At 47.7% G+C, this 27,610-nt stretch overlaps 2 protein-coding genes across 30 annotated transcripts in view; one reads left to right on the top strand and one right to left on the bottom strand.

The window, feature by feature from the left end:
* The window catches only part of NR3C2 (nuclear receptor subfamily 3 group C member 2), a 362,509-nt gene extending 357,838 nt beyond the window's left edge, over positions 1-4,671 (top strand). For all 27 annotated transcript variants that reach the window (XM_058284243.2, XM_058283717.2, XM_058283755.2 and 24 more), the window contains one exon: positions 1,933-4,671. In XM_058284243.2, the coding sequence (XP_058140226.1) occupies positions 1,933-2,088 (156 nt within the window). In that variant the 3' untranslated portion in view covers positions 2,089-4,671. The remainder of the gene's footprint in view (positions 1-1,932) is intronic.
* A 4,304-nt stretch (positions 4,672-8,975) lies between these two features.
* ARHGAP10 (Rho GTPase activating protein 10) overlaps positions 8,976-27,610 on the bottom strand; it is a 337,104-nt gene continuing 318,469 nt past the window's right edge. For 2 of the 3 annotated variants that reach the window (XR_011648553.1, XM_058284486.1), the window contains exons 21-23: positions 17,652-17,807; positions 16,450-16,541; positions 8,976-9,779 (exon numbers count right to left, since the gene is read on the bottom strand). Coding sequence is in view for 2 of the 3 variants with exons in the window: in XM_058284486.1 (XP_058140469.1) it covers positions 9,691-9,779; positions 16,450-16,541; positions 17,652-17,807 (337 nt within the window). In the remaining variant the exon portion in view is untranslated. The remainder of the gene's footprint in view (positions 9,780-16,449; positions 16,542-17,651; positions 17,808-27,610) is intronic. The other variant, XM_058284541.2, reaches the window with a different exon arrangement.

Raw genomic sequence — 27,610 nt, forward strand, 5'->3', positions numbered from 1 at the left:
ACTTCCCTCCTCAAAGCGCCCCTACCCCACCCGCCTCTCTTCCTTCTTTTAGCGTGTCGACACCCACCTTGCTGTTTGTTGTCTCCCTAGACGCCCCCTAGACCCCCGGAGAGCAGGCTTTGTTGTTTTCTCCGCTGTGTCCCCAGCACCTGGTGCACTGCAGGTGCCCGGGGACCTTGGGCACGCATGTAGAGAAGTCGTGGTGAAGGGTGCCTGCCTTCCCCAAGCCTCCTGTGGTCTGACAACAGAGACCTTTGTCTCTGGACTTGACCAAGTGCCAACCCCGAGATCTGAAAGGTTGGCCAAGGGGTGTATTCCTAGGGGCACCTGGTGCTGCCTAAAGGTCTACCTCAGGTTAAAGGGTTTACAGGGAAAAAGAAACAAAATCCTGCTCCACAGCCCGGCAGGCTGCCACACCAAGGTGCGGCCTGAGGGCGCCATCTCTGGAGAGCTAGACCCAGGGTGGCGCCCTTGAGCTTGACAGCCACTGGTCCACCACGAAAGAAAAAATCAATGGGATGCCACGTTTCTTAAGGAATATCATTCCCAGAAAGACAAAAGCAAGGTTCTCCTGCCCCTCATTTTTAGCGGGGGGACGTGAGGACCGGGTTACACAGAAGTGACCCCAAGCAGGTTTTGCACACCGTGTTCCTTGGAAGCAGGTGAGTTCATGGTTGAAGGAGTTTGGGCACAGTGGGAAGGACAGACCTGAAGAGGCCTGGCTCCCGCAGTATTTCTGCAGGCTTGACTAAGAATTGGCATCCATTCAGCACCTGCTCCGTGCCAGGGCTGCCCTAAGCACTTTACCTGGATCGCTCATGCCGTCCTCTGCGGTAGCTACTATGGTTACCACGTTTTACGGGTGAGGAAACTGAGATACAGCACACTCACAAAGCAAGCCAGGGAGAGGGGCCGAGGCGAGAGCCCCGGGCCAGCAGCGCCGCTCCTTGAGTGTACGCCGGGGCTTGGCGGCACCTGCTGTGGGCCCTGCATCCTGTGCACGCCGCGCACTTATTAAAATCTTAGGGAAATAGCACTCTGCACACTGAGGGCAGTAACTCGGGCACAAACAGAAGCACCCGATATTTTTTTCCTAATGAGAAGTTTCTTGGCTCCTCCTTTTTACTGAAGGCCTTTACCGCAGTTACTTACTAATGAGTCACTTGAAGCTTGCTAATTGAGGAAAAAAAAGAGTTACAGATGCAATTTCACCATTAGCACTTTATTAAGACTACAGAATTAAAAAGCATAGGGGGGATAAAAATGTTAATGTCTGCTTTAATACAGTAGGAGAAAACCAAGAGTAATTTTTTTTTCCTATAATGGAGAATGGAATTAACACAAGAAAGATTAAAATGTATAGTTTCTGATTTGAAATTGTATTCCTAGTAAATTGAATATCAACCAGCAGTGCAGTGCTGCATTTGTGATTTTATTTCAGCTTATAGAATAGGGAGTGGTTCAGGTCCAGGGAGGTGGAAGGTCCTGGGTTCACAGCGCAGGGAGAAGGGGCTGGAGGGGAGAGGAGCCCTGTAGGTTGCTGGCCCTTCACCACTTCACAGAGACACCCCGACCGTGTGCGGCGGCCTCAACCAAGTCACACTGTTAGAAATTAGAATATAATGAGAGCAATTTGGTGACCTGGCACTATTGACTCCGCTACTGTCCCATTTCCCTCCAATAGGCTCAATACAGGTAATTATAGAGCTCTTGGGTAAATGTGTTTTGCAAGAAAGGCATTTCCTCAAGGGCCAGAGCACCCATCTTCCTGCCCCAGGACAGATGACATAGCTAACGTAACCAGGCAGCTCCGCAGATGTGACTTCCGGCAGAAAGCTGCTGTTAGAGCTCACACCAGAGTTGGGACGCCTCAGGGTCCAGGGGCAGGATTGGAAAGGCGGCCGGAGCTCACGGCCTCTCTCTCTCTTGCAGCTGGTGAGTGACTTGTTGGAATTTTGCTTCTACACCTTCCGAGAGTCCCAGGCCCTCAAAGTGGAGTTCCCAGCGATGCTGGTGGAGATCATCAGTGACCAGCTGCCAAAGGTGGAATCCGGGAACGCCAAGCCCCTCTTCTTTCACCGAAAGTGAGGGAGACGTCTTCACGGAAGAACTTTGCCTTAAGTGTCCCCGTGTTATTCTACACCCGTGAAGGACTCGAGAAATCATATTTTTAACGTGTGATGATTGATTCACACTTGTTCAGCAGTTTCTCAAGTTTAAAATCATGTCAAGGGTTTGGAGCCTGGAAAGCAGTTTGACGTGGATTTGGCAAGACGTGAGCGGTTTAAAGGATTCTTCCCTCTCCAACCCGGCGCTTAGAAAAATATTCCTGTTCCTCTGGATGAAAAGCCATATCTAGTCAATAACTCTCTGATTTTGATATTTTCGCAGATGGAAGTTTTAACTATGCCATGTAGTTTCTGGTATTGTTCGCTTGTTTTAAAAGGGTTGAAGGACTAACGAACTTTTTAAAGCTTACCCTTGGTTTGCACATAAAACGTATAGACGATATGGGGCATTAATATTCTTTTGTTATTTAAAAAACACAAAAAAGAAAAAATATATACAGATTCCTGTTGTGTAATAATGGAACATGTGGTGTGGAATAAGGCCGCCCGGCCGCCCCCCACCCGCCCTCTGCATCACTGGTGTACACACCCTTTAGTGTCCACTTATTATTTAATTAGGATGGATAAGATGTTAAAACAAATGCCTTGGTTTCAGTTTCTAGTATCTATTGTGTTGGCTTTACAAATAATTTTTTGCAGTCTTTTGCTGTGCTGTACATTACTGTATGTATAAATTGTGAAGGACCTGAAATAAGGTATAAGGAACTTTTGTAAATGAGATACGTGCACACACACATACAAAAAAAAAAAACTTTAATGGTTAATAGGATGAATGGGAAAGTATTTTTGAAAGAATTCTATTTTGCTGGAGACTATTTAAGTACTATCTTTGTCTAAACAAACAAGGTAATTTTTTTTTTGTAAAGTGAAATGTTCTGCATGCATAATGAACCGTTTACAGTGTATTTAAGAAAGGGAAAGCTGTGCCTTTTTTAGCTTCATATCTAATTTACCATTTTACAGTGTCTGTTGTAAATAACTACACGGAAGCCTCTTTCGTTGTCCTTAAGCCTTTCTACTTTTTTCTGTACTTCGGTTTTTCCTTGGCCTCCCACTTGGGATGCTTGTGGGACTTGAACACGTTTCGGCTTCTGCTTCATCCTGCTTCCAAAGGGGAACAACACACTGGTGTTTGCAACTTCTTGAAGGTGTCATGTGACAGCACACATGAGGGAGTGACCTGGGAGTGCTGCCGCTTTTAGGAAAAGCGGCCCTTTTCCCCTGTACCTCGAGAAGTAGAGCTCAGCACTGGGAGAGTGGGACTGGAAGCGGGATGAAACAGAGAACACTCCAATCCCATTTTTTTCTCCTTTTGAGAAAAAAATTCCATGCACTCACTCTGTGAACGATAAAATCGTCACTTCTGATCGTGGAAAGGGGTTCTGCACTCCTGGAACCATCGGTGGGAACCCAGAGATTCAGGCCTGTTGGGAGGAACTGTGTCGGTAAGTTTCAGTCAGAGCAGCGTGGAGACCAGAAGATAATTGGAGGGTTTTTAGATTTTTAAAAGGTAGGTTTTAAAAGAAAATTTTATACATAAACAGTTTTGAGGGGGTGGGGGAAACAAACTACAGATCATTACAAGCAAGACAGTGGCACTAAAAATTTTAAGTCATTAATCTGTTTGGCACAGATGCAATTTATGACTTTTCTCTTGCCCCAAATCACAAACACACACACACACACACACACACACACACACACCTTTGCGGGAACTAATAATTATTATTGCACTAAATAAGCTACTTTCAATAGAGGGTAAACCTTTTTTTAAAAGTGATGATAATCATCAGGGACTCAAGTGAAATTACATTATTTTCCAAAACCTGTAAGCTGTAGCTGGAGAAGCCCAAGTCCGGGAGAAGGCAGCCTTCCTCAACCCTTTCCTCCAGGGTTCACCACGCAGGCAACATTACCTTGTCATTCAAGAGACACCTGCCTTATGCAAGGGGAAACCTGTGAATGCTGGACTCAGAGGGAGGAGGGATTCTTACATAATTTGCAATTTCAAGAATTTAATTTCTAGGCAGATCTTTAAATACAGTCAACTTACATGCACAGCAATATGAAAGCCACACTTTGAAGGTGATAAATACACAGCATGCAGACTGGGAGTTTCTGGAAAAGAAATGGCTTACAAAAGCAGCTTTTAGTTCAGACCGACTTCTTAGGGATTTGGAATTTCACCTTAACCAGGTTTGGGATGGAGATAGTCTGCATCAGCTTTTTGTATTAACAAAGTTACTGGCTCTCTGTATGTCTCCGGGTAACTTTGCTTGATTAAACAGCAAAGCCATATTCTCAATTCACTGTTGAATGCCTGTCCCAGTCTAAATTGTCTGTCTGCTCTTATTTTTGTACCATATTGCTTTTAAAAATCTTGGTTTGGTACAATTCATAATTCACCAAAACTTCTTCATATAATTAAAAAACACACTAAATTAGTTTAAAATGAAGCAATTTATATCTTTATGCAAAAACATACGTCTGTCTTTGCAAAGGACTGTAAGCAGATTACAATAAATCCTTTACTTTAATCACCTGTTGGTTTGGAAACAGTTCATTTGAATGTACTTTGTGCCCTTCCAAATCTTGATTATATGCGCTTCTGCCCATATCCAAGTAGAGTAACCATTTTTTTCCCCTTTGTTAACCAGCGTCTGTTGTACTATTTGGGAATCTGTTAGGTGCCTTGTTTCTTACTGCTAATACCTGGTTCACTAAAATACCTGCAACAGTTTAGTAACAGTAATATACAGCTGCTAAGCACTGTATCCACATTGTCTGATTTTTCTTCACAACCACATGAAAGCTTGTTGTTCATTTTACAGAAGGAAATAGAGGCTCACATGACTGGATGAGAAACACCCACCCGACCCCAAAGCGCTGCCGCTGCACAGCCCTGCACTCTTGCTGTCTTGTGTGGTCTAGAGGCTTAGAGCCCCCTTGGTGATGATGCTTGTCCTGCATCTGCTCCTCCCCTTGAGTTCACTCACTAATATTATCCTTGGAGCACTAAGTAACAATCAACTCATTTTAAAATAGAAAATATTCATTTCCCACAAGACACATTCAATCAAAGTTTTAATATGACATTTAACTGGTGATTGTTCAAATTATTTGATTCCAGAAAGAGAATAGTTAGAAGTGAATTCAACTCTGCTTTAACACAATAGATTTATTTCTGAAACACACCAGACCATTCAACACAGCCCAGAAAAAAAAAAATTGAATGTAAAAAAAACAGAACTATGGGCACAAATTTGTATAGCATTCACTATAAATGAAAGCAGTTTTAGACTTAAAAATCCAAAACGTTTTATTAGCAGGGCTTTTTGCGGAAAGTTCCTAAGTTTAAACAAAAGCCACCTGGGACTGTGAGCCCACCCAGGCTGGTAGGGTGCACGTAGCAGTGTGCACACTTGGTTAAAGTGGATGTGCATTCTTCAGCAAAGGGTATTTAGTGTGACTCTCTAAGAATTTACAAAAGTTATCTCAGGCCCAAAGAATTCAACGGCACATTTAGAAATCATTAGCCAAGAACTAAGTCTCAGCCACTGAGACAGCCAGCCACTATATGTAAACGAGCAGTAAAACTTCTGCATAACGATGCATATATAATTAAGGGTTTGTTTGCTTCTGTATGTTGAATGCTCCTCAAGCAAATAGAAAACATATCCCTTTATATTAAAGTCAGCTGTAACATACTTTTTGATAAATTGTACAAGTGTACACAGATTAAAATGACTTGATTACAAGGATTTCTGGCACTTTAATTACAAGTCATACCCATTGCTAGTGCAGCAGTTTTCCTGGAAATAAAATAGTAGCTTCCCACACAACTACAAATAACAAGATTAAAACATGACCTTAACTGGCAACCTGGACCAGTCAGACTGTGTCCAAAGCAAAGTGAATGATAGGGCAGAGTAGCTGCGAGTAAGCTACTGCTGCATAACAAACCATCCCAAAACTTAGTGACTTAATCACCATTTATTATTTCTCACAATTTTGAGTGAGATTTGGGTGGGGCGTTTGACTGACCTCGGCCAGTCTCAGTTTGGTTGGGTTTCTTCAAACCCAGAGTCAGTGGGAGGGGCTCAACCAAAGGGTGGATCTGGGAAGGAAGAAAGATGGGGAACATTAAATCAATCGCTAGCAGGTTTTTGTTTTGTTTTTTTGGTAGAATTAGTGTTATTTTTCCATGTTCATTTTCCAAAACAGTGGTATCTCAGTTTTCTGTGGTCTGAAAATCCCAACTCTACGGATTTTCATGCCCTGGGCCAGCCTGGGCCAGAGAGGATCAGGACGCTGGTGAACTCTGCCTTGAGCAGGCCTGAGCATTCCCTCCCTCTCCATGGGTTACTCTACTCAGCTAAACCATCCAAGGAAGGAGAAATCTAGATGCCAACACATGCCACTGAGTTGCCTAAATGAATCCAATGCATTCACTGCCCAAGTTCAAAGCACAAGTCTCTCATGGGGCAAAAACCAGAACTCCACTTTCCAATACTTTCTGATAGGAAAAGCATTCGCCAGTGAACTTTCTAACCAGTTCAGTGAGATGCTTTCGGTGAGACATGAAAGCTTTAGGAGACTGAGCCTGCAGTTCCCAATAGGGTAGCAAGAAACTGCTCCCCAGACCAGCCAAGGAAAGAGAGTTCCTGTTTGCAGGAGCTAGAAGCAGGAAACTTGTTGGAGGACTCTGATGGAATAATATCCTCAGAGAAGAGGGAGGAGAGAAAGTTGCATAGCTCAGGAAGTCAAGAAGTCACAGGAAACATCTGACTGTGGCAGGGATAACCACGCCTGGCTTTGAGAGACTTGCAGGGAGAACTTGTAAGATGGTGTGAAGGAGCCCACACCCTGAGCTGCAGGGTGGGCCTGCAGCTCTCTTCTCACCTGGCTGCTTCTTCCAGGGCAGGAGGGAGCCCCTGGGGGATAATGTCAGAAGTCAGCCCTGCAGTAAGCAAGAAACAGGTGCACTCACAGTCCTCCTTTGTCCAAAACAACCATCGTGCCTCTGAATGAATTCAGGCCACAGCCTTGGTGCAGAGGAAGCTGAATGAGGTGGGACCTTCGCCCACCTTCAGCAAATGCCCAAGGATCAACCACACCCTCCAGCAAAACACAGGGAAAAAAAACAAAACAAAAACATTTGTCTTCTGGTGAAACAAAGATGATCTGCCAATATAAGACCTTTCGATCCCATTGCTAATTCTGCTTTGGGCCGTGCCCTGCGGGAAGTGCTCTACCTGGAAGACTTGACCAGCTGGGATGACTGGTGCCCATGGGTCATCTTCTCAGAGGAAAACACCCCGACCCCCTCTGGCACCACCCTGTTCTCCCAGATACCGGAGGTGGCTGCAGCTCGTGGGGCTGGGCAAGCCCTTGGAGCCAGCACTATTCTGGCTTCAGGGCGGTCACACTGCCGGTCTACGGAGCAGAGATGGCCGAGACACAGTCACAGCCATCACGGTAACCAAGCACACACTACGCGTTAGGTCGTTTCACCCCAAAATGCCTGGGTACCATTTGCTTTCTCTGAAGCAGGAACAGAACTGCAGAGGCTATTTCACTTGCCCAGGGTCATCCGTGAGCACTTCGAGGTACAGCACCCTGGAAAGCGATGGCCGTTTGGGTGGCCCTCCCCGTGCACAGCGGAGATGGCCCTCATTCAAGCAAATAAATCAAGTCCCGGGGTGGAGAGTCTTATTTTGTCACCCCTCTGTGGGCAGCCCATCAGGAATACCTCCCCAGAGCTCACCCGATGCCCCCAGGTCTGCATTAGCCTGCGGGTCTTCTCCTGGGCCCGCTGCAGCCTCTTCTCGTGAGGCAGCTTTCCCAGCACATCCTGAGGCGGGGTCCCGGGCAGGAAATGCGGCTCAGGAGTGGGGCTCCGAGGGTTATGCCAACCCCCCCCCGCCCCGCCCGGGGCTGACGGTACGGGCCTGGCCTTGGGCCAGCTGTTGTGGGTGGCTGTGGCCGCCTCGGCAGTCTCAAGTCTCTGTTGGACCCGAAGTTCAGGACTGCCCCAAGACCGTTCCAGTATGGACATTTTTCCGCAGACACTCTCCCCTGCACGTAAATAGGACCTAGACTTCAGAGGTGACTTCAACCCTGATAATCCACAAGCTCTTGAATCAACTCACTGGGACAGCCGCAGCAGCTACCTCCTCCTTTCCACAAATCCTCCGACACCCCCACCCCGCGCCCACCAGCCCGTGAAGAAGGGAGACGCGCCTGGCAGGGGGCTGGCTGCTGGGTCCTGTGGCCACCGGAGAGGAACAACACCTCCAAGGACCACAGAGCAGGGGACAGAGGAGCCATCCCCGTATTGGTGAAGCCGGCGTCCACGTGCCTGCACGCCTGAGTCTAAGATCGACGAGCCTCAGAGCGGGGCGCCCACAGCCTCGGCCGCGGGAAGGAGGCGAGGCCCGTGCGGGGCCGGGGCCCAGGCCCCTCCAGGAAAGGGCAGGCCCACCCTCTGCCCCCCCGCCCTGGAACACCACAGGGGTGTAGGGAGGTGTGGGGACGGGGCTGCACCCCGAAGGTAACCGACAGCTGACGGGGTATCCCCAGCCTTCCGTATGAACTCCCGGGGAGCAGTCCCAGCCCTGCTCTCAGTGGCCATGGGGGGCAAAGCGCAGTCAGCCGGGCGGGCAGGGCCCTGGGCTGGGCCCAGGAACGCATCCTGCTGAGGTAAGCCAGCCTCCCTTTCAGGAGTTCTCCCCACACAGGCCAGCATCAGAGAAGACCCCGGATTTCCACCCATGGGCTGCCAAACCATCAAGCATTGCAGAGGCAGGGAATTCCACCTCTCCCCCACAGGACGACAGACGAATCTAATAGTAAATTACATTTTATTTCATTTACAGAGACCTTGGGGCAAAGGGGGGGGCGTGTCTGGAAAACAGCACGCAGGTGGGAAGCACCAACGAGAAGCCGGTTATAAATACGCCGGTGAGCTCTGCCCAGGTGGGGTGGGCTGGGGTCGGCTCTGGAAGCAGTGAGGGGGCGGCTATCTTGAAATGCGCCGGAAAGAGCAACCTCTCGCCTTCCATCTGGGTTCAGACCAGTCCCCCTGCCTGCCAGCAGAGCCCTCCACGCGAGGCACCCCGCGGCTGCCGAGCAGCGCCGGGGGCACACCTGGGCAGGGCGCAGGGCGGGTGAGGGCAGCTCCTGCGGTCCCCATGGCACGTGCGGGCGCAGGGCGTCTGGTGCTGGGGCTGCCGGGGGGAGGCTGGGCCAGCAGAAGGCGCCCCCACCTCATAAGCTGCATAATTTAAAACCGGGAGTCTCGAGGCTTAGCCAAGGAAAATTCCATTCTGTCCATCCTCATATTCTTCTCTTGCTTCGAAAGTCTACACAGTTCTGTCCCTTGCATCCATTCGCTCCCCGCGTCTGGCGGGGCTCCCCCTGCTCCCCTGGAGTGCAAATCCGTGGCCTGTAGGTCCCGCGTGGCGAGGGGGGTCGCTGTGGCCCGTGAGGAGGAAGGCAGCTCGCCGCCCCAAGGCAGATCCGTGGGTCCCAGGGAAGGCAGGGCCCGCAGAGGCCGGGGCTACAGCAGCTTGACGTAATTCTGCGGAATCAGCCCCCTCTTGCCGTTCAGCGTCCCTTCTAGCCAGCCGGGCTCCCTCGAGGTTTGCACTGAAAGGGAAGAGGAAGCTCAGTTACCAGATGCCGCCAGGACGCGTCTCCTGTGCATGCCTCTGCCACTGTGCTGGAACGGCTCAACTGGGGAGGGACCACAGAGGACCCGGCCCACTTCTGGGCTGCCCAGCCACAAGGTCAGCCGAGGGTGACTCATAAGACCTGGCCCTTGGCCACCATGGTCTCGTCTATCTTCCTGAAGCAGCTTCCGAGCCACCTGAGCAAGGGGACTCAGGGAACTTTCTAGAATACCCATCATTGTCTCTAGGACCCTCTATGCCTGCAGTCTCTCTCCATGTAGCCCTTCGTATGCTTTCTCACTGGCCAGGAGCGCATCCCCCGCTCACGTACCTGCCCTGCCGGGTCCACAGCAGTCCCCTAAGCTCGCCCACGATAGCAGCATATGCAGGGAATCATCCGACAACCCCCCCGGGGCTCCAGCCTTCGGGCGTGCAGTGCCTGCTGCCGGAGCCCCCACCCCCCGGCGGGCAGTTCTTCAGCCTCCTCAGCGGCGCCTCCCGCGGATCTCTGCAGCACTTCTGAGGCCTCAGCTCAGAGCACCTAACACCCACGCTAGATGGACAGCTCCCAGGGAGCACCTGGTCCCCAAGGGGTTCTGTGAACACCTAGGAGGGGTGCCTAAAGGCAGGACCCAGCGCTGGAAGGCAAAGTGCACGCGGCCCACGCACGGACGGGACTCGAGGCCAAGCAGGGAGGCCTCCGCTGGGCTTCCCCTCGGGCCCCGGCGGGGAGCGGGGCAGCCGAGCTCGTGCAGGCGGCGGGCGGCGTGGACTACATGGGACCCGGGAGCTGGCCATGAGGTGCGGCTCAGAGCAGCGTCTTCCAAACATCTGATCCCAAGCCATAAGAAGAAGTATTCTTATTCTCTACTAAAAACTAGATACGCACAGGCACTGAAAAGTTTCATGAAAGAATACTTACCCTTGCTACATGAGACACTCTCCTTTGAATTCTACAAGTGGTTTTTTTGTTTTGTTTTGTTGAAGAACCATGGGCCAGGGATTGAACCCGGGACCTCGTATGAGGAGCCGGTGCTCAACCACTGAGCCACATCGGCTTCCCTGAGTTGGGTTTTTAGTTTGTTTTCTCACTTTTTTTAAGGAGGCAGCGGGAACTGAACCCGGGACCTCCCGTGTGGGAAGCAGGCACTCAACCGCTTGAACCACCTCCGCTCCCTCTATTAGTTTTCTGAATACTGGTAACAATTTAGCACAAGTCCATGGTCCACTAAGGTGCAGTAATCCACCATTTGGAAAACACTGGCACTCCAATTCTAACTGCCCTTCAACAAGACGACCATTTGTTCTCCCTCCCCTAGATGAGAGAAGTGCACGTATGGGCTGTCTGTATTTCCTCTGACTTCTGTTCGCTCCTTAACTTCAACAAGCCAGGGTCTCAGGGCCCCTAGGCCTGGCCCCTTTTCCCTGCATGCTCTTCTCCCCGCTCCTGGCGTGGACAAGGGCCTGGCGTCCTGGCGTCAGCCCGACACCCCCGCCCTCTGGCTCCAGGCCGGGCACCCAGGTATACACCCTGCACACGGCTGGCAAGGCACTGCGCCCAGGGTGCGTGAGCCTCTCTCCTTCCGGTCAAGGCACGGCAGCGGGGTCCCCCCAATTCCCAGCACTTAGCACAGAGCCTGCCACGTGATCATGTGCTGAATGAATCAATGAACGAATCAGAAACGCGCTCTAGAGATAATACGGCCACAAGTCACTTTCTCCTAACCCTCGCTGGCCTTCACGCTGACACTGTTCCTCGGGGCAGGATTTTTCACAGCTTCTCACTCAATCCAAACCGCCTGAGCTGGCAGTGCCTCCAGCGTGCAGCCGCCGTCAGCGGGGAAGGACTGGGATCTATGTGCAAGGGCCCAGAGCTCCGGTTCGAGGGCCTGGAGGGAGGAGACTCCTGGCTCTGGCGGATGCCGGCTGGGTACCCCTGCAAAACGGGGCCGCTGCACCCAGCGGGCAGCACTGCTGGGAGGAGCCAATAAAGTGTCAGGTGAAGACACCTCGCCTGTGCTCATCGTTTCCTCTACACACACAGGCAGACACGCGCTCACACAATGCGGAGCAGGTATTAATACAGGCTTAACACAGAGAGGAAGAAAGGTGATTTCTCACGAAGCTGGGTGCAGGGAGGCTTGAGTGTGGGACACCGGGGCTAGGCCAGGAACCCTGCCTGCCCCCAGCAGGCCGGAGCGGCTCTCCCACGCCCCTTCACCACCTGCCCCCCTCCTCAGCCCTCACCTTGCTGTGGCGGGGAGAGAAGTGGCACCCACTTAGGGAGGGGACTGACGGGACTCCTGCAATAGCCAAGGGCCCAGAGGGGGCCACGAGCTGGCGGCAGGGTGGGCTTACGATGGCCGGTCCAGCGCGCCCAGTGCTGGCTGATCCCAGGCTCAGGATGGCGGCTCCGAGGCCGCAGATGAGGCCAGTGAGGCTCCCTGCCCTCCACGAGAGCAAGCTCACGCCAGGCTCTCTCTGTTTAGTTATCAAACCACTTCCTCCAGTGGCATTTCCCAGAGTAAGAGCACATCTCACTTTGAGGGAGCTTTTTTAAAAATATATTTTTTTTTATTAGAGGAGCTGTGAGCTTACAAAGCTACCATGCGTAATGTTCAGAACTCCCATACAACACCCCTCCACCAACACTTCACATCTGGGGTAGAACAATGTTACAGATTATGAAAGATCATCCCAGCCTATTACCACTACCTATCGACCAGTGTATATACTTTGACTCCCAGAGGCGGTAGGTATGGAGGAATGAGGTGCGCTTTGGAGTCGCCAAGACTGAAGCGGGACTCCGGCTGGGTGACGAGCTCTCCCGGGCTCAGCCTTCTGCACTTCTAAGAGGGCAAGCAATAGCTGGAGAAGCTGTGGCAAACGTTAAAATGAGAAGATTATATTTAAGCATCAAATGTGATACCAGGCACACATCAGTCCATGCTCCGTCCAAGGTGGGGAGCTCAACTTACTATTTCAAAGCAAAAGGAAGGAACCCACTATCCATCACTCCTTCCACCTGTAAATACTGAGCACTGAAGTCAGTGAGGAAGGATTCCCAACCCTTCCCAGGGCCCCTGCAACCACCCCCCCAGCACCCCAATCCTTTTCTGTATCTTTCTGGACCCAAGCATGATAAATACTTGTTGGAAGTGAGAAAAAACAAGGTGTCTTAAGTTTTATCACTACTGAAGTAACTTTCTTACTTGTTGAAAGTTGCATAGAATATAAGGAAGCTGTCGTCCTATATACAAATTTCAGGAACACTTAAGCCAATAAATATAACACTGAATAACCAACTCCTGGTAAACCAAAGCAGTTTAGACTTTTATGGCTGAACTGGGGAAGGGGAGAATGGATAGTAACTGATGTGGGGTGCTTCATGCTTCCCAGCTTCACGGCAGGTGCTTGCTCTACCCAGAAGGGGACGATCTAAAGCCGCCTAGTGGGCAGAAGGGTTTCCAATGTGCCCTGTGCCAGGCCATGTGCTCTGCAGACCTACAGCCCCTCTTTTTTGCTGTTAGAGCAGACCCTGCTTGCCTTGATCACTGCCAGGGTTGCTGCTGACACTCCACCCACTCAGCAAGGTCTGCACACACCCCGAGCACCCAGATGCCTCTCAAGGGGACAGCCGGGGGGTCCCGCAACAGAGGGGAGCCAGGGCTGGGGAGGACCCCCGTGGCAGCATCGTCCCTCTCTCAGGAGAGAAGAGTTATATATTTATTTATGTTCTTTAAAGGGAAACTTCAGAAACCAGTGCTATTTTGACAGGGGTCACTCCGGATTCTGGTAACTAGGACTCTAAATCCTTCGGGAGTCCAGTCTCTGGCTGTAGGGCCCGGGCGCCGGAGATGGAGGGCAGGGATTTCTGTACCTGAGGCCGCGGGGCTCTGGCAAGGCTCTGGCAAGCACATAACTGACCTGGCCGAAGCTCGAGAGAGGGGCCTCCACTGAGAGCTGTGTGTGCACAGCAAGGCGTCGGCTCCTCCAGGGTTATGGGCAGGGGACACAGTGGGCTCCATCTTGTCATTTCCCATGCACCCTGCCCCTTGGGTCGTATCCTGCAGGTGTGTCTCGGTCCAGGAACCCTGCTCGCCTTCAGCCACGGAGCCCAGGCAGCCAGAAGCAAGGCTCTTCCTTAGGCTGAGAGAGGACCATAAGGTGAACCTACCGGGAGGAATCGCAGGCCCCAGCTAGCACTGCAGAGCAGGAGGTTCCTTCTGCAAACCCTCTGAGAGGCAGTGGAATGGGAGAGGAATGGCGGCAGCGACCAAAGGCAGTCTCTGACATTAGGCCTGCTACCCTACTACGATCCCCTGTGGGGACAGGCAGGTCGGTGGCTCCAGTACGCACGCCAAGAGGTGTGGAGAGCCAGCTGCTAATTAAAGACACATTGTCACTTGGGCAGACCAAGGAGCACTCGAGAGCAGGCACTGGGAGCACTGAGCTACAGAGGCACAGGGCTGCACAACTCCAGCAGTGGGCCCTGGTGTAAACCATGGAGTAGAGTTAATAGTATATTTATGATGGTATTTCTTCATCAATTGTAACAAAGTACCAATTAATGCAAAGTGTTAATAATGGGAAACAGTCGGGGGAGGGGGTGTATACGGGGACTATATTTTGTGGGAGCAAGATGACTGCCAACGTCTGTAAGGGTTCAGGCTTTCTGGGTTCCTCTCTTCTGGGGGTTCATTTCTCTCTGGCCTCCTCTGTTTTCTCCTTTGTTTTCTCCACAAGATCAGCTGCAAACTATCAGGCGACTGGCTCTGTCTCTCTCCCCAAGGCTCAATTCTCCCCTAGCTCAGCTGCTCTGCTCCTGTGTGTGCTTACATCCTGGGCTCCAGCCCAAAACTCCAACTAACTCCTCTGCTCTGCTGTGTAGTTTTCTCCGAGTCCCCACCCACGAAGGGGGCAGGGACTTAATGTCCTACTGACATAGCCCAATTAAAGCCCTAATCATAATTTAATCATGCCCAGGTACAGACCAGTTTACAGACATAATCCAATATCTATTTTTGGAATTCATAAACCATGTCAAACGGCTACAGGTGCCAACCCTGTTCACATCACCATGTGTCCAGAGGAGGTGTCCCTGCACCCATCGTGGTTCTGATGGGTTTAGGGTGAGCAGATCACCCAGCGGTGGCTACTGAGATGTGAGAGTAGGTAAACAAGGAAGCACCTGGAAGAGCTTTCTTATTATTAAAAATGGGACACAAGGATGAGGCACCCTCTTATGTTACAGTTGAGCATGGCCATGTTATCTGGAGCCATGGCAGCCATCTTTGTGCCAACCTGGAAAACCAGCTAGAGGCCCATGTGTACAAGCTGAGAAGAGTAGAGCAGAAAGATAGAAATACTTTGAATCTTGATGACATCTTTGAGAAGCTGAATTAACCAACCCTGGAGTTCTCTACATCCAGACTTTTCACTGTGTGAGATAATCAATTTTCATGATTCATTTGGCCAGATGTGTATAAGTTTTGTTACTTGGCAACCAAAGGCATCCTAACAGATACACCTTTCTAACAAGGTAAAGATCTCACAATGTAAGGGATTTCAGAGACTCCTAAACAAATCTAACTGAACAAAATATCACAAGGATGATGCCTTGGGTGGAGAGCTATTTTATACTACTTCGAGAACAAGATTTCTCCACAAAGCATAATTCTGTTGTGTCATTTTCTTGTTGTTGTTTGTTTTCTGACACTATCAGGAGTTTCTGGCTCTCAAGGGTACACATTACAAGTACATAGATGTCTAGTCTAAATGAGGCAGCTTGCATTCTAAAAAGGTAGTAATCAGCAAATGTCACATTACTGACAATACACTGCTATGCATTGTGTTGATATATTCCATATTGTCCAAACATTCCAGCTAATCAACCATTCCATTCCAAGCATCCAACATTCTCACGACTTCCCCAGAACTCTTTCCCCACACACAACATCACTGTTTCCACAGCAACCAATGAATTTTATAATGGGCAGAACTGGGGAAGGAAGAAATCAAGAGGGAAAAAAAAAGACATACACCAAACCATAGGAGAAATTTGTGAAATATTAAGCCAGGCATACCTTGCAAATGCCTGTGCGTGAATATTAAACAAATAAAAATTTGCATCCCTGTTTCAATATGCAAAGTCAGTACCCATATCAGGAGATTTGCACACTGTCCAAATCAGCAAAAATCATATGAAGCACAATAACAATAAGGGAATTATAAATCAACATTCTTTGGGCATAATACTCCTCTCTGATAATTCGGATTTGGGAAACCTGAAATATTTAGGAGGCTTGGCTGTGGACTCTGGGAGAGGGAAACAAAGGAAGCAAATCAGAAATATTTCTTAACTCTAAGTAGCACTAAGCTTCTTTAGTCAAGAGAACAATATCTTAAATGAAGACCACAGTATATAAAAGGGTTGGAGAATTATGAAGATTAAGGCAGAAGCATCCCGGCCATCAGGAAAGACCCCCTCCCCCGGGCAGTCAAATGGCCCAGCTCTCTCCTGGCCAAAGCATCAAGGGTGTTTGACTTGTGCTCCTGACAAGGCAACCCAGTGACTGCTTGCTCCATACTGCACATGTTTTGGGGTGATAGAATATACCCTACCCAAAGCTCCCATCAACACTTACCATCCTCAAAAATTGCTCCAATTTCAAAAGATAATTCTGAGCTGTGCTCTGCTTCACACGGATATACCGCTCGTGCCTTCCGACTGGTGGAGCTGAAAAGGGAGTGGGGGAACACAAAAGGTAAAAAACTGGGAGAGAGAAAGCCCCCCCATTCTCCCAACCTATTGTTTGCCAAATCTCATTTATATGTCACCAGTGGAACAACTCTTTCCAAAAAAGAAATTAGCAGGGAAATGAACATCAGGTAAGGCCACAGCACTTGATTTTCAAGTAAATGAGAGGTTTCAAATTCAAATCTCTCTTTAGGGAGCCCTCTGAGCTGCTGTCTCTGAACCTCTTCACCTAAGTCTCCACTCTGCCTGGTGGGATGTCTTCTATCACAGCATTATCAGAACCACAGAGCACGCTTGTTTCCTAAGCACTTTAGTTCCTCTACGAGAAGAAGCCTTGGACAGAAGGGCAGCCGAAGGAGGCCAGAGGTACGCCCACCCTCATGAGCTCAGCAGGGAACCCTGTGCACCAATGTGTCTGGGAGGACAACCTGCTTCCCACACCCCTCTGAAAGAGGCTTCTTGTTCTTGGTTGGATCTTCTCTATTTAGGTCCCCTCAGCCCCACCCCCATGAAGAGGCCCCCCAGGCTGCTTCTCACCTGGTTAAAAGGGCATGATGGAGAAGGATGGAAACCACACTTCCCGCCAGATCCAAACCTAAGCTGAAGGAAATGTCCCACCTCACTGGAGCGGGGCAAGTCGCCACCAGTCAGAAGAAGCTCAGCCTGCTATTCAGGAGCAAGGGTTTTCAAAGAGGCAGCAACTCTGTCCTCTGAAGAACTGGCCATTAACTGCCTGGGTTAATGAAAGTTTCCAGGGTCTACTGCACCTTCCTTTTATACAAAGCACGGGCTTTGTATTCACATATAAGAAGTGCCTCAGACTGAGTAGCTTCCTAAGTGCACAGCCAGCACCAGAAACACAAGAGTAGGTTCAAGCAGGTCTCATGTAAGCAAATTTCTCCAAAGAATATACTTGCCACCGAAGGGAGGCACGGCCCCCATAAAAGGCTGTAAAAGCCCATAAAGTTCAGGAAGCCAGGATGAACTTGTGCAAGTCATTTCTAGCAGAGAACACTTGAACCTGGTCAGGTTTATCAGGCCCCTTCCATGTGCAGCCCCATACCCCACATCCTCCTCCAAACCACATACCTTTCCGGTGACTTCTCTGCTATGGTGGCAGGAGGAAATAGAGAGAAAGGTGACGACTTCGGTGAAGGAGGCGTTGTTGCAGCTGGGTTGGAGCTTGGTGTGGTCGTAGCCTGGGGGTTAAGCCACTGAACCATGGATGCCCGGGTCTGGCTTGGGCTAAGGATGGAAGTGTAAAGACAGGATTAAAATTATGAAGGCCACACAGTACCAAACCCATGACATCGCAATCCCAAATGGCCAGGAGGACAGCTCCCTTACGTCTCCAGATGGCCAGAAGGGACAGAGCCTGTCTTCATCCTCCCAGGGCTGTAGCCCCAGGGACCACACCCCAAACCTGGAGATGCCTTACTGTATTTCTCCACTATGTGGAGAACACCGAATCCCTTGTCCAACCTAACACCCAAGCAGTTCACTTGAGTGGGAAAACAGAACCCAGTACTTCAAAATATTTGCTTGAACTTTTGGGGTTCCTTTTTCTATTTATGAGGATAGACACAAGAATCTACAGTCAAGCCCCTGACCTGCAGTTCTAAGACATCAACGTGTGGCCTTTTAATGTTTAAAGCTCTTTCTCCTGGTTATACACATATGGTGGCCCAGAAAAAATTGCCACTGAGAAACAGGATTCCCTTAGAGAGAGAACAGCAAGACTAGAGTTAAAGGAACATACTAGTAAACAGCAAAACTCTGGTAACCTGAGAATTCCCTATTATTTGCAAATTTTTAAAATTTAATGCAAGGAGGTCAGTGAGCAGACACCAGGAGAACATGGAGGGAGAGTAAAATAAAAATGGGTCTGAGCTACATTATTCTCAAATTATCTCAAAACTGGAGACTTGTGACTCTGGTATATGAAGTTTACTTTAAAAGCACAATGCTGAAACCTTCCCAGTTCATTCAATCACACGTTTAGCAACATATACTGAATATCTACTGTACCCAGACACCTCTATGTCCACCCTCTTTCCCTGAAAACCACTTTCTGTGAGCAGCCTCCCTGTCCTGCCACATTTCAGAGCATTATCTTTGGTCCCTTCCTCTCTCTACTATAGCAGAATGAATACCAAGTTCTAATTTTCCTTTCCCACTTTATCTACCTTAACATCAACATCCCATTCTACTTGCTTCGGCAGCTCAGCCCACTCCTCCCACGCGTTCAACTCACCCCTGCAGGCTCAGCAACCTAAGAATTTGTGCACCTGGTTATCCCACCTCCTCTCCCTTCCCTGCAGTGGCCATCCTGCCCCACGCCCAGAGCCCCTGACGGCTCCGCTCACCTGGCAGGCTCTCCTCCCTCCACCATCTACTCTGCTCTTTCCTTCCCTCCCTCCCTCAGCTCCCAGGCTCCTCCCCAGTGCTCCCACTCTGGCCAGTCTAACCCATGAACCTTCCTGAACACCCATCTTGCCAATGACCAGGCAGGAGCATATTAGATGTTCTCTGATGGTTTCAGATCTTTCTCTTAAACATATTGTGTGTCTGTTTAGAGGGGGGAAAAAAAAAAAAAGTAAAAGAGAGGTCTTTTACTCTTTCTGTAGACCTCTCAGAGCCAGGCACACGGCTGGCCACATGAAGTGTTCAACCACATCTGAGCAACCAATCTAGAAGTTCTAAAGCTAAACATGGACTTTATAAAGTAAGTGAGGGAAGCACTGCATTATTGACTTGATTGATATTTAATACACAGAAGACTTCACACCCTTTGGTCAGAAAAAAAGAGAGTACATTTTAACAACATTATACTTTGGGGAACTTATTTAAAATTCCCCTATCTAGCCATTCATTCAGGAATCATAAAACCTATTTCATCCCAAGCCAAGAATCTATAAATCTTAAAGTGATCTGTATCCCCAGCAGCAAAGGTCACTGAATTCTTTAGCAGGAAAAGAACTGTGAATGATGTCTTACTAATCAGGAAGGGAAAGGAGAGGAAGGGATGAGTGACGCTCTGACTGAGAATTTCAGGCCACGGTGAGTCTAACTATTGCCATTTTGTCTCCTAACAATTACTCTAGGTGCTCAGGGGTGGCGGTGGCAGGAGATGAGATGATTTACCACACCCCCTATCAACTTTTCCTAGTCATAGAGAGTCAAGCGATTAAATAATAGCCATCCATCTGCTTGGAGGGAGGACGGATACAGGATGAAGATAAAGTAACACTGTGATTCTATGCTCATAAGGCCCTTTAAAAATAGAGATCAGAAATTTTATAGCCATTATACTTAGTCCTCACATCTTCCTTTAAAAAAAAAAAAATCTAGGTTTGCTTTTGTTTTTCTTTTGTGAAGGGAAATATTCCTGTTTCTAGAAGGGAAATACAATGGCTGGAATAGCAGGTTCAGAAGGTGAAGCCCTATTCCTTAGCGGGCTCTCTCCTTTCTGTCCCAAACAGGAACTCCTACCTGGCCATCGCCATCCAGGCTCTGAACATCAGGCATGTCTGCTCATTTGTTTCCTGTGACCTCGTAGCTGCTGTTCATCATCTCCACAAGCTGTGTAATCTAGCACTAACCTGTCCTTTCAGCCATTTCCATTAGACTTAAATTCCTGTATTTAAGTTCTTGGGTTTTCCTGACAGTATCTCAGAAGCCTCAGCTCAGTACTACTTCTTTCGATTTCATAATCCCACGTGGGCGCAAACTTTGAATGCTGGAAAATTCATAAGTGGTGGCCAAATGAAGTCTCTGCTGATGTTCTCTATAGAGATAGGGCATAAGAAGTCATGTGGTGAACTGACGAGTCAGAAAAGGGAGACCCACGTGACAAAACAGGGTTTCGGGAAAGAGAATAGAGCAGCTGCATGGGCAGAAGGAAGTTTTCACAGGCTTGCCTGCTGAGGAGCTGGGATGAGGCAAGAAGCAATTAAATATATCCAGATCATAAAATGAGCTTGCACCTTGGCCAGTAGAGGTCAGACAGTGGTATATTTCACGGGTGTCTCCTAAAAGGAACGGTTCACACTTTTGGAAGGCAAGACATTTTCCTACTTTTAATTTTTAAAAAATATAACGCCTACATTTAAAAAAGAACAAAAACAAAAACGAACAGAGGAAAATGGAACTTTTAGAAAGGAATTTCTCATATCTTCTTTCCCTTCCTTGATTTAAAACGTTTTGGAAATAGCGGTACATGTCAAAGGTCTAGCGGCCTTTCTCATCCCAGGTCCTAGAAGTCAATTAAAGCCAAAGGCAGCACTGCATCTAATGAATGAACATCTCTTCCACACAACTAGAAGGGGCCTAGCTATGGACCTCTCGGAAGACAAGTCTCCATAAGTGTCTGGTGCTTCTGCACATCTGTCCATCATAAAAGATCTGGTTTCCTAAGCTCTGGGTTCGCTCCTGTAACAGTCCATATGCAGGTGTTCCCTGGCCTGTTTTGCACCACCCTGTGGGAAGTGGTGCAAGAAAATACTGACACTCTGACCGCTGCTGTTGCTGTGAATAAGAGTCCTTTGGCTCCGCCCAAGAGGCTCGGGTCTTCTGCCAGCAACCATGAAACTATGGCTGGCTAACTCCGTAGCTTGCAAGCAGGGTATAATTTTAGAACATTCCCAGTTTGTAACAGTGCCATCCTTGGGAGATTTGAGAAAATAGTCACTAAGCTCATTTTTTTGTGTTCTGTGGTTCCGAAGAATCCTCTGGTTGAGAAAAACTTTGGGTTAAAATTTAAAAAATGATCCGTGACTTAAGAATGAAAAGCCCATTATCTGCTAAAAACATAATGAAATATTTTGGGTATCCTATACTACCACTTCCCAATTTAAAAGGTTGTTTTAAAAAATCTGTTTTCTTCTTCTTGCTGGTCCTTTAACTAGGGATTTCTGATTAGTAAGACTGGCATGAGGACAAACCACCAATTTTATTTATGATGAACTGCTGACCAATTACAAAAGTACCCAAGTGCTACATGCTTCTAAAAAGCCAAATAGTGGTTTGCAAAAATGAAGAAAGAAATCATCTCTTCCTGAAAAGCTCAGAAACCACATTTACCAAAACAGAAATAAATGAAAGAGAACTACAGTGCTGGTATCTATTTGTTCCATATCTTTTGACAATTTAACACACTAAAGGGAAGGAATCGTTCTCATTTTCACTGTAGAAAAGCAAACATTACCACCAAGTTTCTTTGAGAAGAAATGTTTCCTTCTCAAAGGGGAAGACACAAGAGTGTTTCACTAAAAATATACCAAAGATTTCATATTGCTACTCAGAAACACACTACCGAAAAAAAAATTACATTGAAATTCAACCTGGCTATTGCTAAAGGCAACAGAAAATTTCATGTTGGGGTGGAGTGGTGGAAGGCTGGGAAATTCAGATAAGCAGGGGAGAAAATACACATTTATGTAAGTGATGAGGGAATTCTCTTCTATAAAAAGAATCACACTCTTACTTTAGAAAAACAGGTCCATATTTAAGGGAAAGACCCTCTAACTTTCACCCTGCAAAAAAAACAAAAAACAAAAAACCATGAAATTATGAGAGTGGCTGTGTATGTGTACACTTATAGAGTTTATTTTTATAAAATGTAACAAATCAGCAGTAAATGCTGCTTCTGATTCAAACTGTGATCCAATCTTCTCCAGTACCAGACTCTACGCTCCATGCATATTAAAAACTTTCTGGCAACAGCAGAACACAAGCATTTCAGAAATGGGGGAGGAGATGAGGGCCTTAACTGTTACACTTCTACAACAGCTGCACCGGCCAACAGATAACCCACGCAGCTAACAAACACTCCCCACGGAGCCCACACAGTGCTGCTGGGGAACCCAAAACCCAGATCCGGGCTCTATGAGCAGAGAGAGCAATTCAAATCCAAAGGGGTGGGGCAGGACCCAGACGTATCAAGAAAAAAAAGACGGCTTACTCCAAGTGACTCAATTCCCAAAACGCCAAGGTATTTGTATGTGGTTTTACCAGTCGTAATCAAATCAGAAGTTTGTGCTGGAATGAAAGATTTTAAAGCCTCATTTGCAAGGTCTCCAAGCAGAAGCTAACACGTTAGTGAGATGACCTTTCCTGATGGTCTGGGAAACGTGCAGCATACGTCTAAAGCCGCTGGCCTGGGCAAAAATGTTTGAAAATCTTAATAAAGACAGAGGAGATACTGTAGATCTGTAGATTATGGGAAAATCTCTCTCTAACTAAATGTTACAGCTGTTCCTTAACTGCCAGAGAGGGAAAACTCCAGGGCCTGCACATTGTTTGGTTCCAAACAAGCCCACCTAGTGGAAACAACAGCGGACGAAGCGGATGCCCAGATGCCTGTGACGAGAGTGCTGCCATCGCCACGGGGCCGGGTGAGGAGAGCCCGCTGCCGGGAGGAGAGCAGGCAGTGGGCATCGTGTGCACATCATCAGGCCCTACAGTAGGCTCTGGGGACACCTGGAGGAATATCACACCACCTGCTCTTCAGGAGTGCCCAGTCAAATGAGCGGAGAATGACAGGCCGATGATAAAATGCAGTGTGCTGAGTGCCAGGGAGAGATTTGCCTAGAGTCCCTCGAGAAAAAAGAGAAGGGGGCATCCAATGATCATGTGGGCATGAGGGAAGGCTTCCTGGAGGAGGAGGTGCCTGTAGTGAGCCGATGCCGCCATCGTCAATATCATTATCACGTTCCCATTCCTGGCTTGTGCTGGATACAACCAGGCAGGCCGGTGTTGTGCTAGACACAACTGGTGTACATTAATTCGCATATTCCCCTCAACCCTATTATTCTACATTATATATGAGAAGCCTGGAGCTCAGAAAGGTGAAAGTAACTTAAGTCCTACAGTTTGTAAACCCTCTTTTGGACATGGCAAGATAGAGCATGTGCTCTCTAGTCCTTCTGAGCAGCTGGAACAGAACACCAGAGGAGTGGAAAGAAAGGAGAGTACAGAAATACTTGGGAGGCAGGATCATATGCTGAAGGCAAGAAAGGGTGATGGAAGGATTTTCATCATGTGAACTACAAGGCAGAATTTGGATGTGATCCCTCAAGTGTGTGAAATTCCACCACTCTTCCAGAGAGAAACAGGTTTGCCATTTTTTAACCTCCCTGAGCTTGCTCTTTCTTGATAACAAAAGGAAGACTACCACTCAGTAGTGAAAGGCTTGTGATGAGGAAGAGGTGATGATTTCAGACGGCCACACACAAACCTGCATGACTTGGCATGGCTTTAGAGCCACCCTGAGTCATCCACAGCTGGCAGGACGCAGAACCATTTAAGCTCCCCAATCTCAGTTTCCTTAGCTAGCCCGGAACTTACAGCCTTCAACAGGCTGCACTGCTGTAAGATTTAAATGAGGTAATAGAGGGAAAGCACTTAATAGTGACGGGAACATAGTAAGATTTGGTCAACAAAGCCCCTATTTCCATGATTATGTTTTTCTGAGTCAGATCGTGCCTCTGCTTTCTAGTTTTACATCATTACTAACTAACCATTTTATTTTCTGAGACAGCAAATAAGCTATGTCAAAAGCTTAGGCAAACTACAGATAAAATGCATGTCACCATTTTAAAAAAAAATAGCTTGCTAAATGCAATGTGGCATCTTGGATTGGATCCTGGCACAGAAGAGAACATTAGTGGAAACAGCGGTGAAATGGAAGTAAAGTCTACAGTTGAGTTAATAGTAGTGTATGTACCATGGTTCTGTAAGATTTAACAGGAAGCTGGCAGAAAGGCATACAGGAACTTCTCTGAACTATTTTGGTAACTTTTGCATAAATCTAAAACTATTCCAAAATAAAAATTTTATTTTAAAAGTTAGACTGTAGAAAGAGTACAACCTCGAATAAATTTTGAGATCACTGAGACACTAAAAGGTCTTCTGAAATTATGACCACATGCTTTCAGGTACCCAAAACCTACACGGCAAAACTGCTGATTGGTTCAATACGACGAGAAAAGATTCATGACGATGATGTTTAAAAACGACCTGCACCACACTTTTAAAATATGGAGATCAACCACACTTCCTGAAACTGGGTTTTAAGAAACGTAGTCTTTTCCAAAATGATTCATTTTGTTTACAGATTAGATTGGATCAGATAGTAATTATTTTAGGTTTCCTGGGGCCACCTTGTCGCTCTTACAACTACTCAACTCTGCCACTGTAGGGAAATTAGCCAGGGGCAGCACGTAAATAAATGTTCCAATAAAACTTTATTTACAAGAACAGGCAGTGGGCAGCCCTGGGCCATGTATTCTGCCAATTCCTGGATGAGATGGACACTGTGAGAACCCATTTGGGGGTGGGGGGTAGGGGTGGGGTGGGAAGGGGAATGAAGACAGTGATGATGCCAAATGCCACCAGGCTTGCGAGGCCCTCCTTCGCCTCCACTGGCTTTCTGGATGTGAGGCTTCCCGCCTGGCCAGAAACTGCCCCCACCAGCTCACAATCGCCACCCATGTAGGAGAGAGGCAGCTAATACCTCAAGCCAGCTCATTAAAGCAATGCCTTGCTCACCTATGAGGGAAAAAATATCTTTTGCAGGAGGGGGTGGTGGCAGGGAAAGGAAGAGGGAGCTGCAGGAACTGACCAGTGCCCAGATGCACAGCGGCGGCAGAGGCTTCTGCAGAAGAGCGCGCACCTGTGCCACGCGTCCTCCACCTGTGGGGTGCTGGGCCCCTGGGCGTTGCCTCCTCTCAGCTGAAGGACAGCACCATCTACTCATCTTACATCTCACAAACTTGACACCCAGGGCGATCATTTTCTTCGGTTTTGCTATGAAAGGACTGTCTCAGAATTACGTCTTTGACCGATCTTTCACTCAAAGTATTCTTAAATCCCATTTTTCTTCTTTGCCGATATCGCTGTGGAGTTGGGTAAAGGGTTGACTTTAGCTTGCTTACTGGACAGAAAAGGAGCAGTAGCTCCATTTCACAAAATCAGGCTGGGCATTGTGCGGGCTCACAGATAGGGATGTTTCTATCTGCTTGATTCTTTGGGGGAAAATAGGGGCTGCCCAACCTGAGGACCGAACATATAAAACAGGGGTACCAAGTTTAGGCAGAAAGGGGCAGAAAAATTACTCTGCTTTGAAAAATCGTCTGGTTACTTATGAAGCTGGTTTATAATTGTGATAGGTGAGCTGCCTGCATTGCTCAGAATAATTTACAGATGTGGCTGGGTTGCAGGGGGTACCCCATGCCCCCATCATTTAATATCAAAGGGTTCTATGATCAGAGGCGTCTACTAAAGAGATTCCTAAACAGAGAAGCCCCAGTCTGAGTCCTCTTGGAATGACCACAGCAACTGCTCAAAACAAAACGAGTTCAGGTCAACAGCTAGTGCTTCTCCAAGACCAGGAAGATTATCTGCCATCGCTATTTAGTGAGATTATATAACCAATGAACCAGGAAGCCAGGGTCAAGCTAAAGCAAAGATATCAAATTAGGTTCCCAGGGAGAGGGAAAATCCAAGCAGGTGGCTGTTTACAGCTCTCAGGGGAAAAGTGATTGGGTTTTATTACACATAGTACCTTGAAACCTCACAACAATCCAGAGGGTGGATGTTATTATTCCCCATTTACAGATTATCTTGTTAAGCCTCAGCTGTTTAAATAATTTGTATAAGACCTACAAGCCTTTAGGAAGCGGTATTGGGATGCAAAGCGAGGCCTGTCTGACTCAAAGGCCAGTGCCTCCTTGGTCGGTCTACTATCCTAGACAGAAAGCTCACCAGGCCCATGCCTGCCTGGCAAGTTAAGATGCAGCCAAGCAAACCCTGAGCAGTAAATAGTAAATTACAACAGCATCAAATAAGAAAATCTTTACTATGAAACAAAAAATTAAACTAAAAAGAAAAACACACAAACAAAGCAACACAACAGATGAAAAATAAAAATAATATTTTTTAAAAGGAAAAAAGCCATTACAAAATTCGGCTAATGGGTCTTTATCTTGGAAAGTTAACTTTTCACGATGGGTCTTTCACTTCATATGGACAATCAACATTCCGGCTTAAAAATAAAATCTCCAAATTTCAAAAGCTGTAGTTGGAGCAGGGCAAAGGAAGACATGAATTGGACCGCATGCAGATGCCAAGTACACAGTACAAATACCAAAAACAGCCACAAGAGGCGCGTGCCTAAGGTTGTGAAGATGCTGGGGCAGGCAGAATAGCACAAGTTCTTTTAAAAGTTGTAGAGAATGATTGAAGGAAACATACAGGACCAAAGTTATACCCCCCAAAATGGACGTGAATAGACATTTATAGTCAGTGAGCAAGTTATGAGGGCTCTGCGATTAGCTTCAAACACTTTACTGACACTAAACGGAGACTACTGAATTCATGTTATTCATAAAGAGATTGTGGACACTGCTGTGTTGCAAATATCAGATTTCCAAGTTTCTCAGCTCTGTTGCAGGGGAGGATGCCCTCTTCCCCAAATCTCAGCCAAAGGTATTAGATGATGGAATGTACAGCAACCAGATTCAAATATTTATCCCCACAGGTAATTATAAACCACAGCTACAGGACTTAATGTAGGGCCAGTGCTGCTTCTGCAAAATAAAGGCAACGATCAGCTGACTGCCACAGTTGCCCCATTTGGTCTCAGAATTGGGGTTGGCGGTGGGGGGCGTGGGGACCTGTAATTCAGTCTTCCTACAGGCAACCAGGTAACTTCAATGTCTACAGTAAAACAAGCTCAAGGTAACTGTAGGTCACTGGAGGCAAAAAGATCAGGGGTCAAACTTTGCCTCTATCCCTTTACTAGTTACATGGCTTGGGACAATTTTGTGCCCTGACTCATCTACCTCTAAAAGTATGAATAAATCTCTCCCACTGGGTTGATGTGAAGACTAAGAGGAGAAATCTATAAAGTCTGGTGGCCCCTGATAACTAATTCTCCGTGTCTTTGACCTGAGAAATGCAGGAGGGTAACCATCTAATCAGGCTTGCCCAATGGCCTCAGCCCAGAAGCCTCTGTGAAAGCAAAAGCTTCTCCCCTTTTAATCTCC

The sequence above is a fragment of the Dasypus novemcinctus genome, chromosome 1 (assembly GCF_030445035.2).
Source record: "Dasypus novemcinctus isolate mDasNov1 chromosome 1, mDasNov1.1.hap2, whole genome shotgun sequence".
Taxonomy (NCBI): Eukaryota; Metazoa; Chordata; class Mammalia; order Cingulata; family Dasypodidae; genus Dasypus; species Dasypus novemcinctus.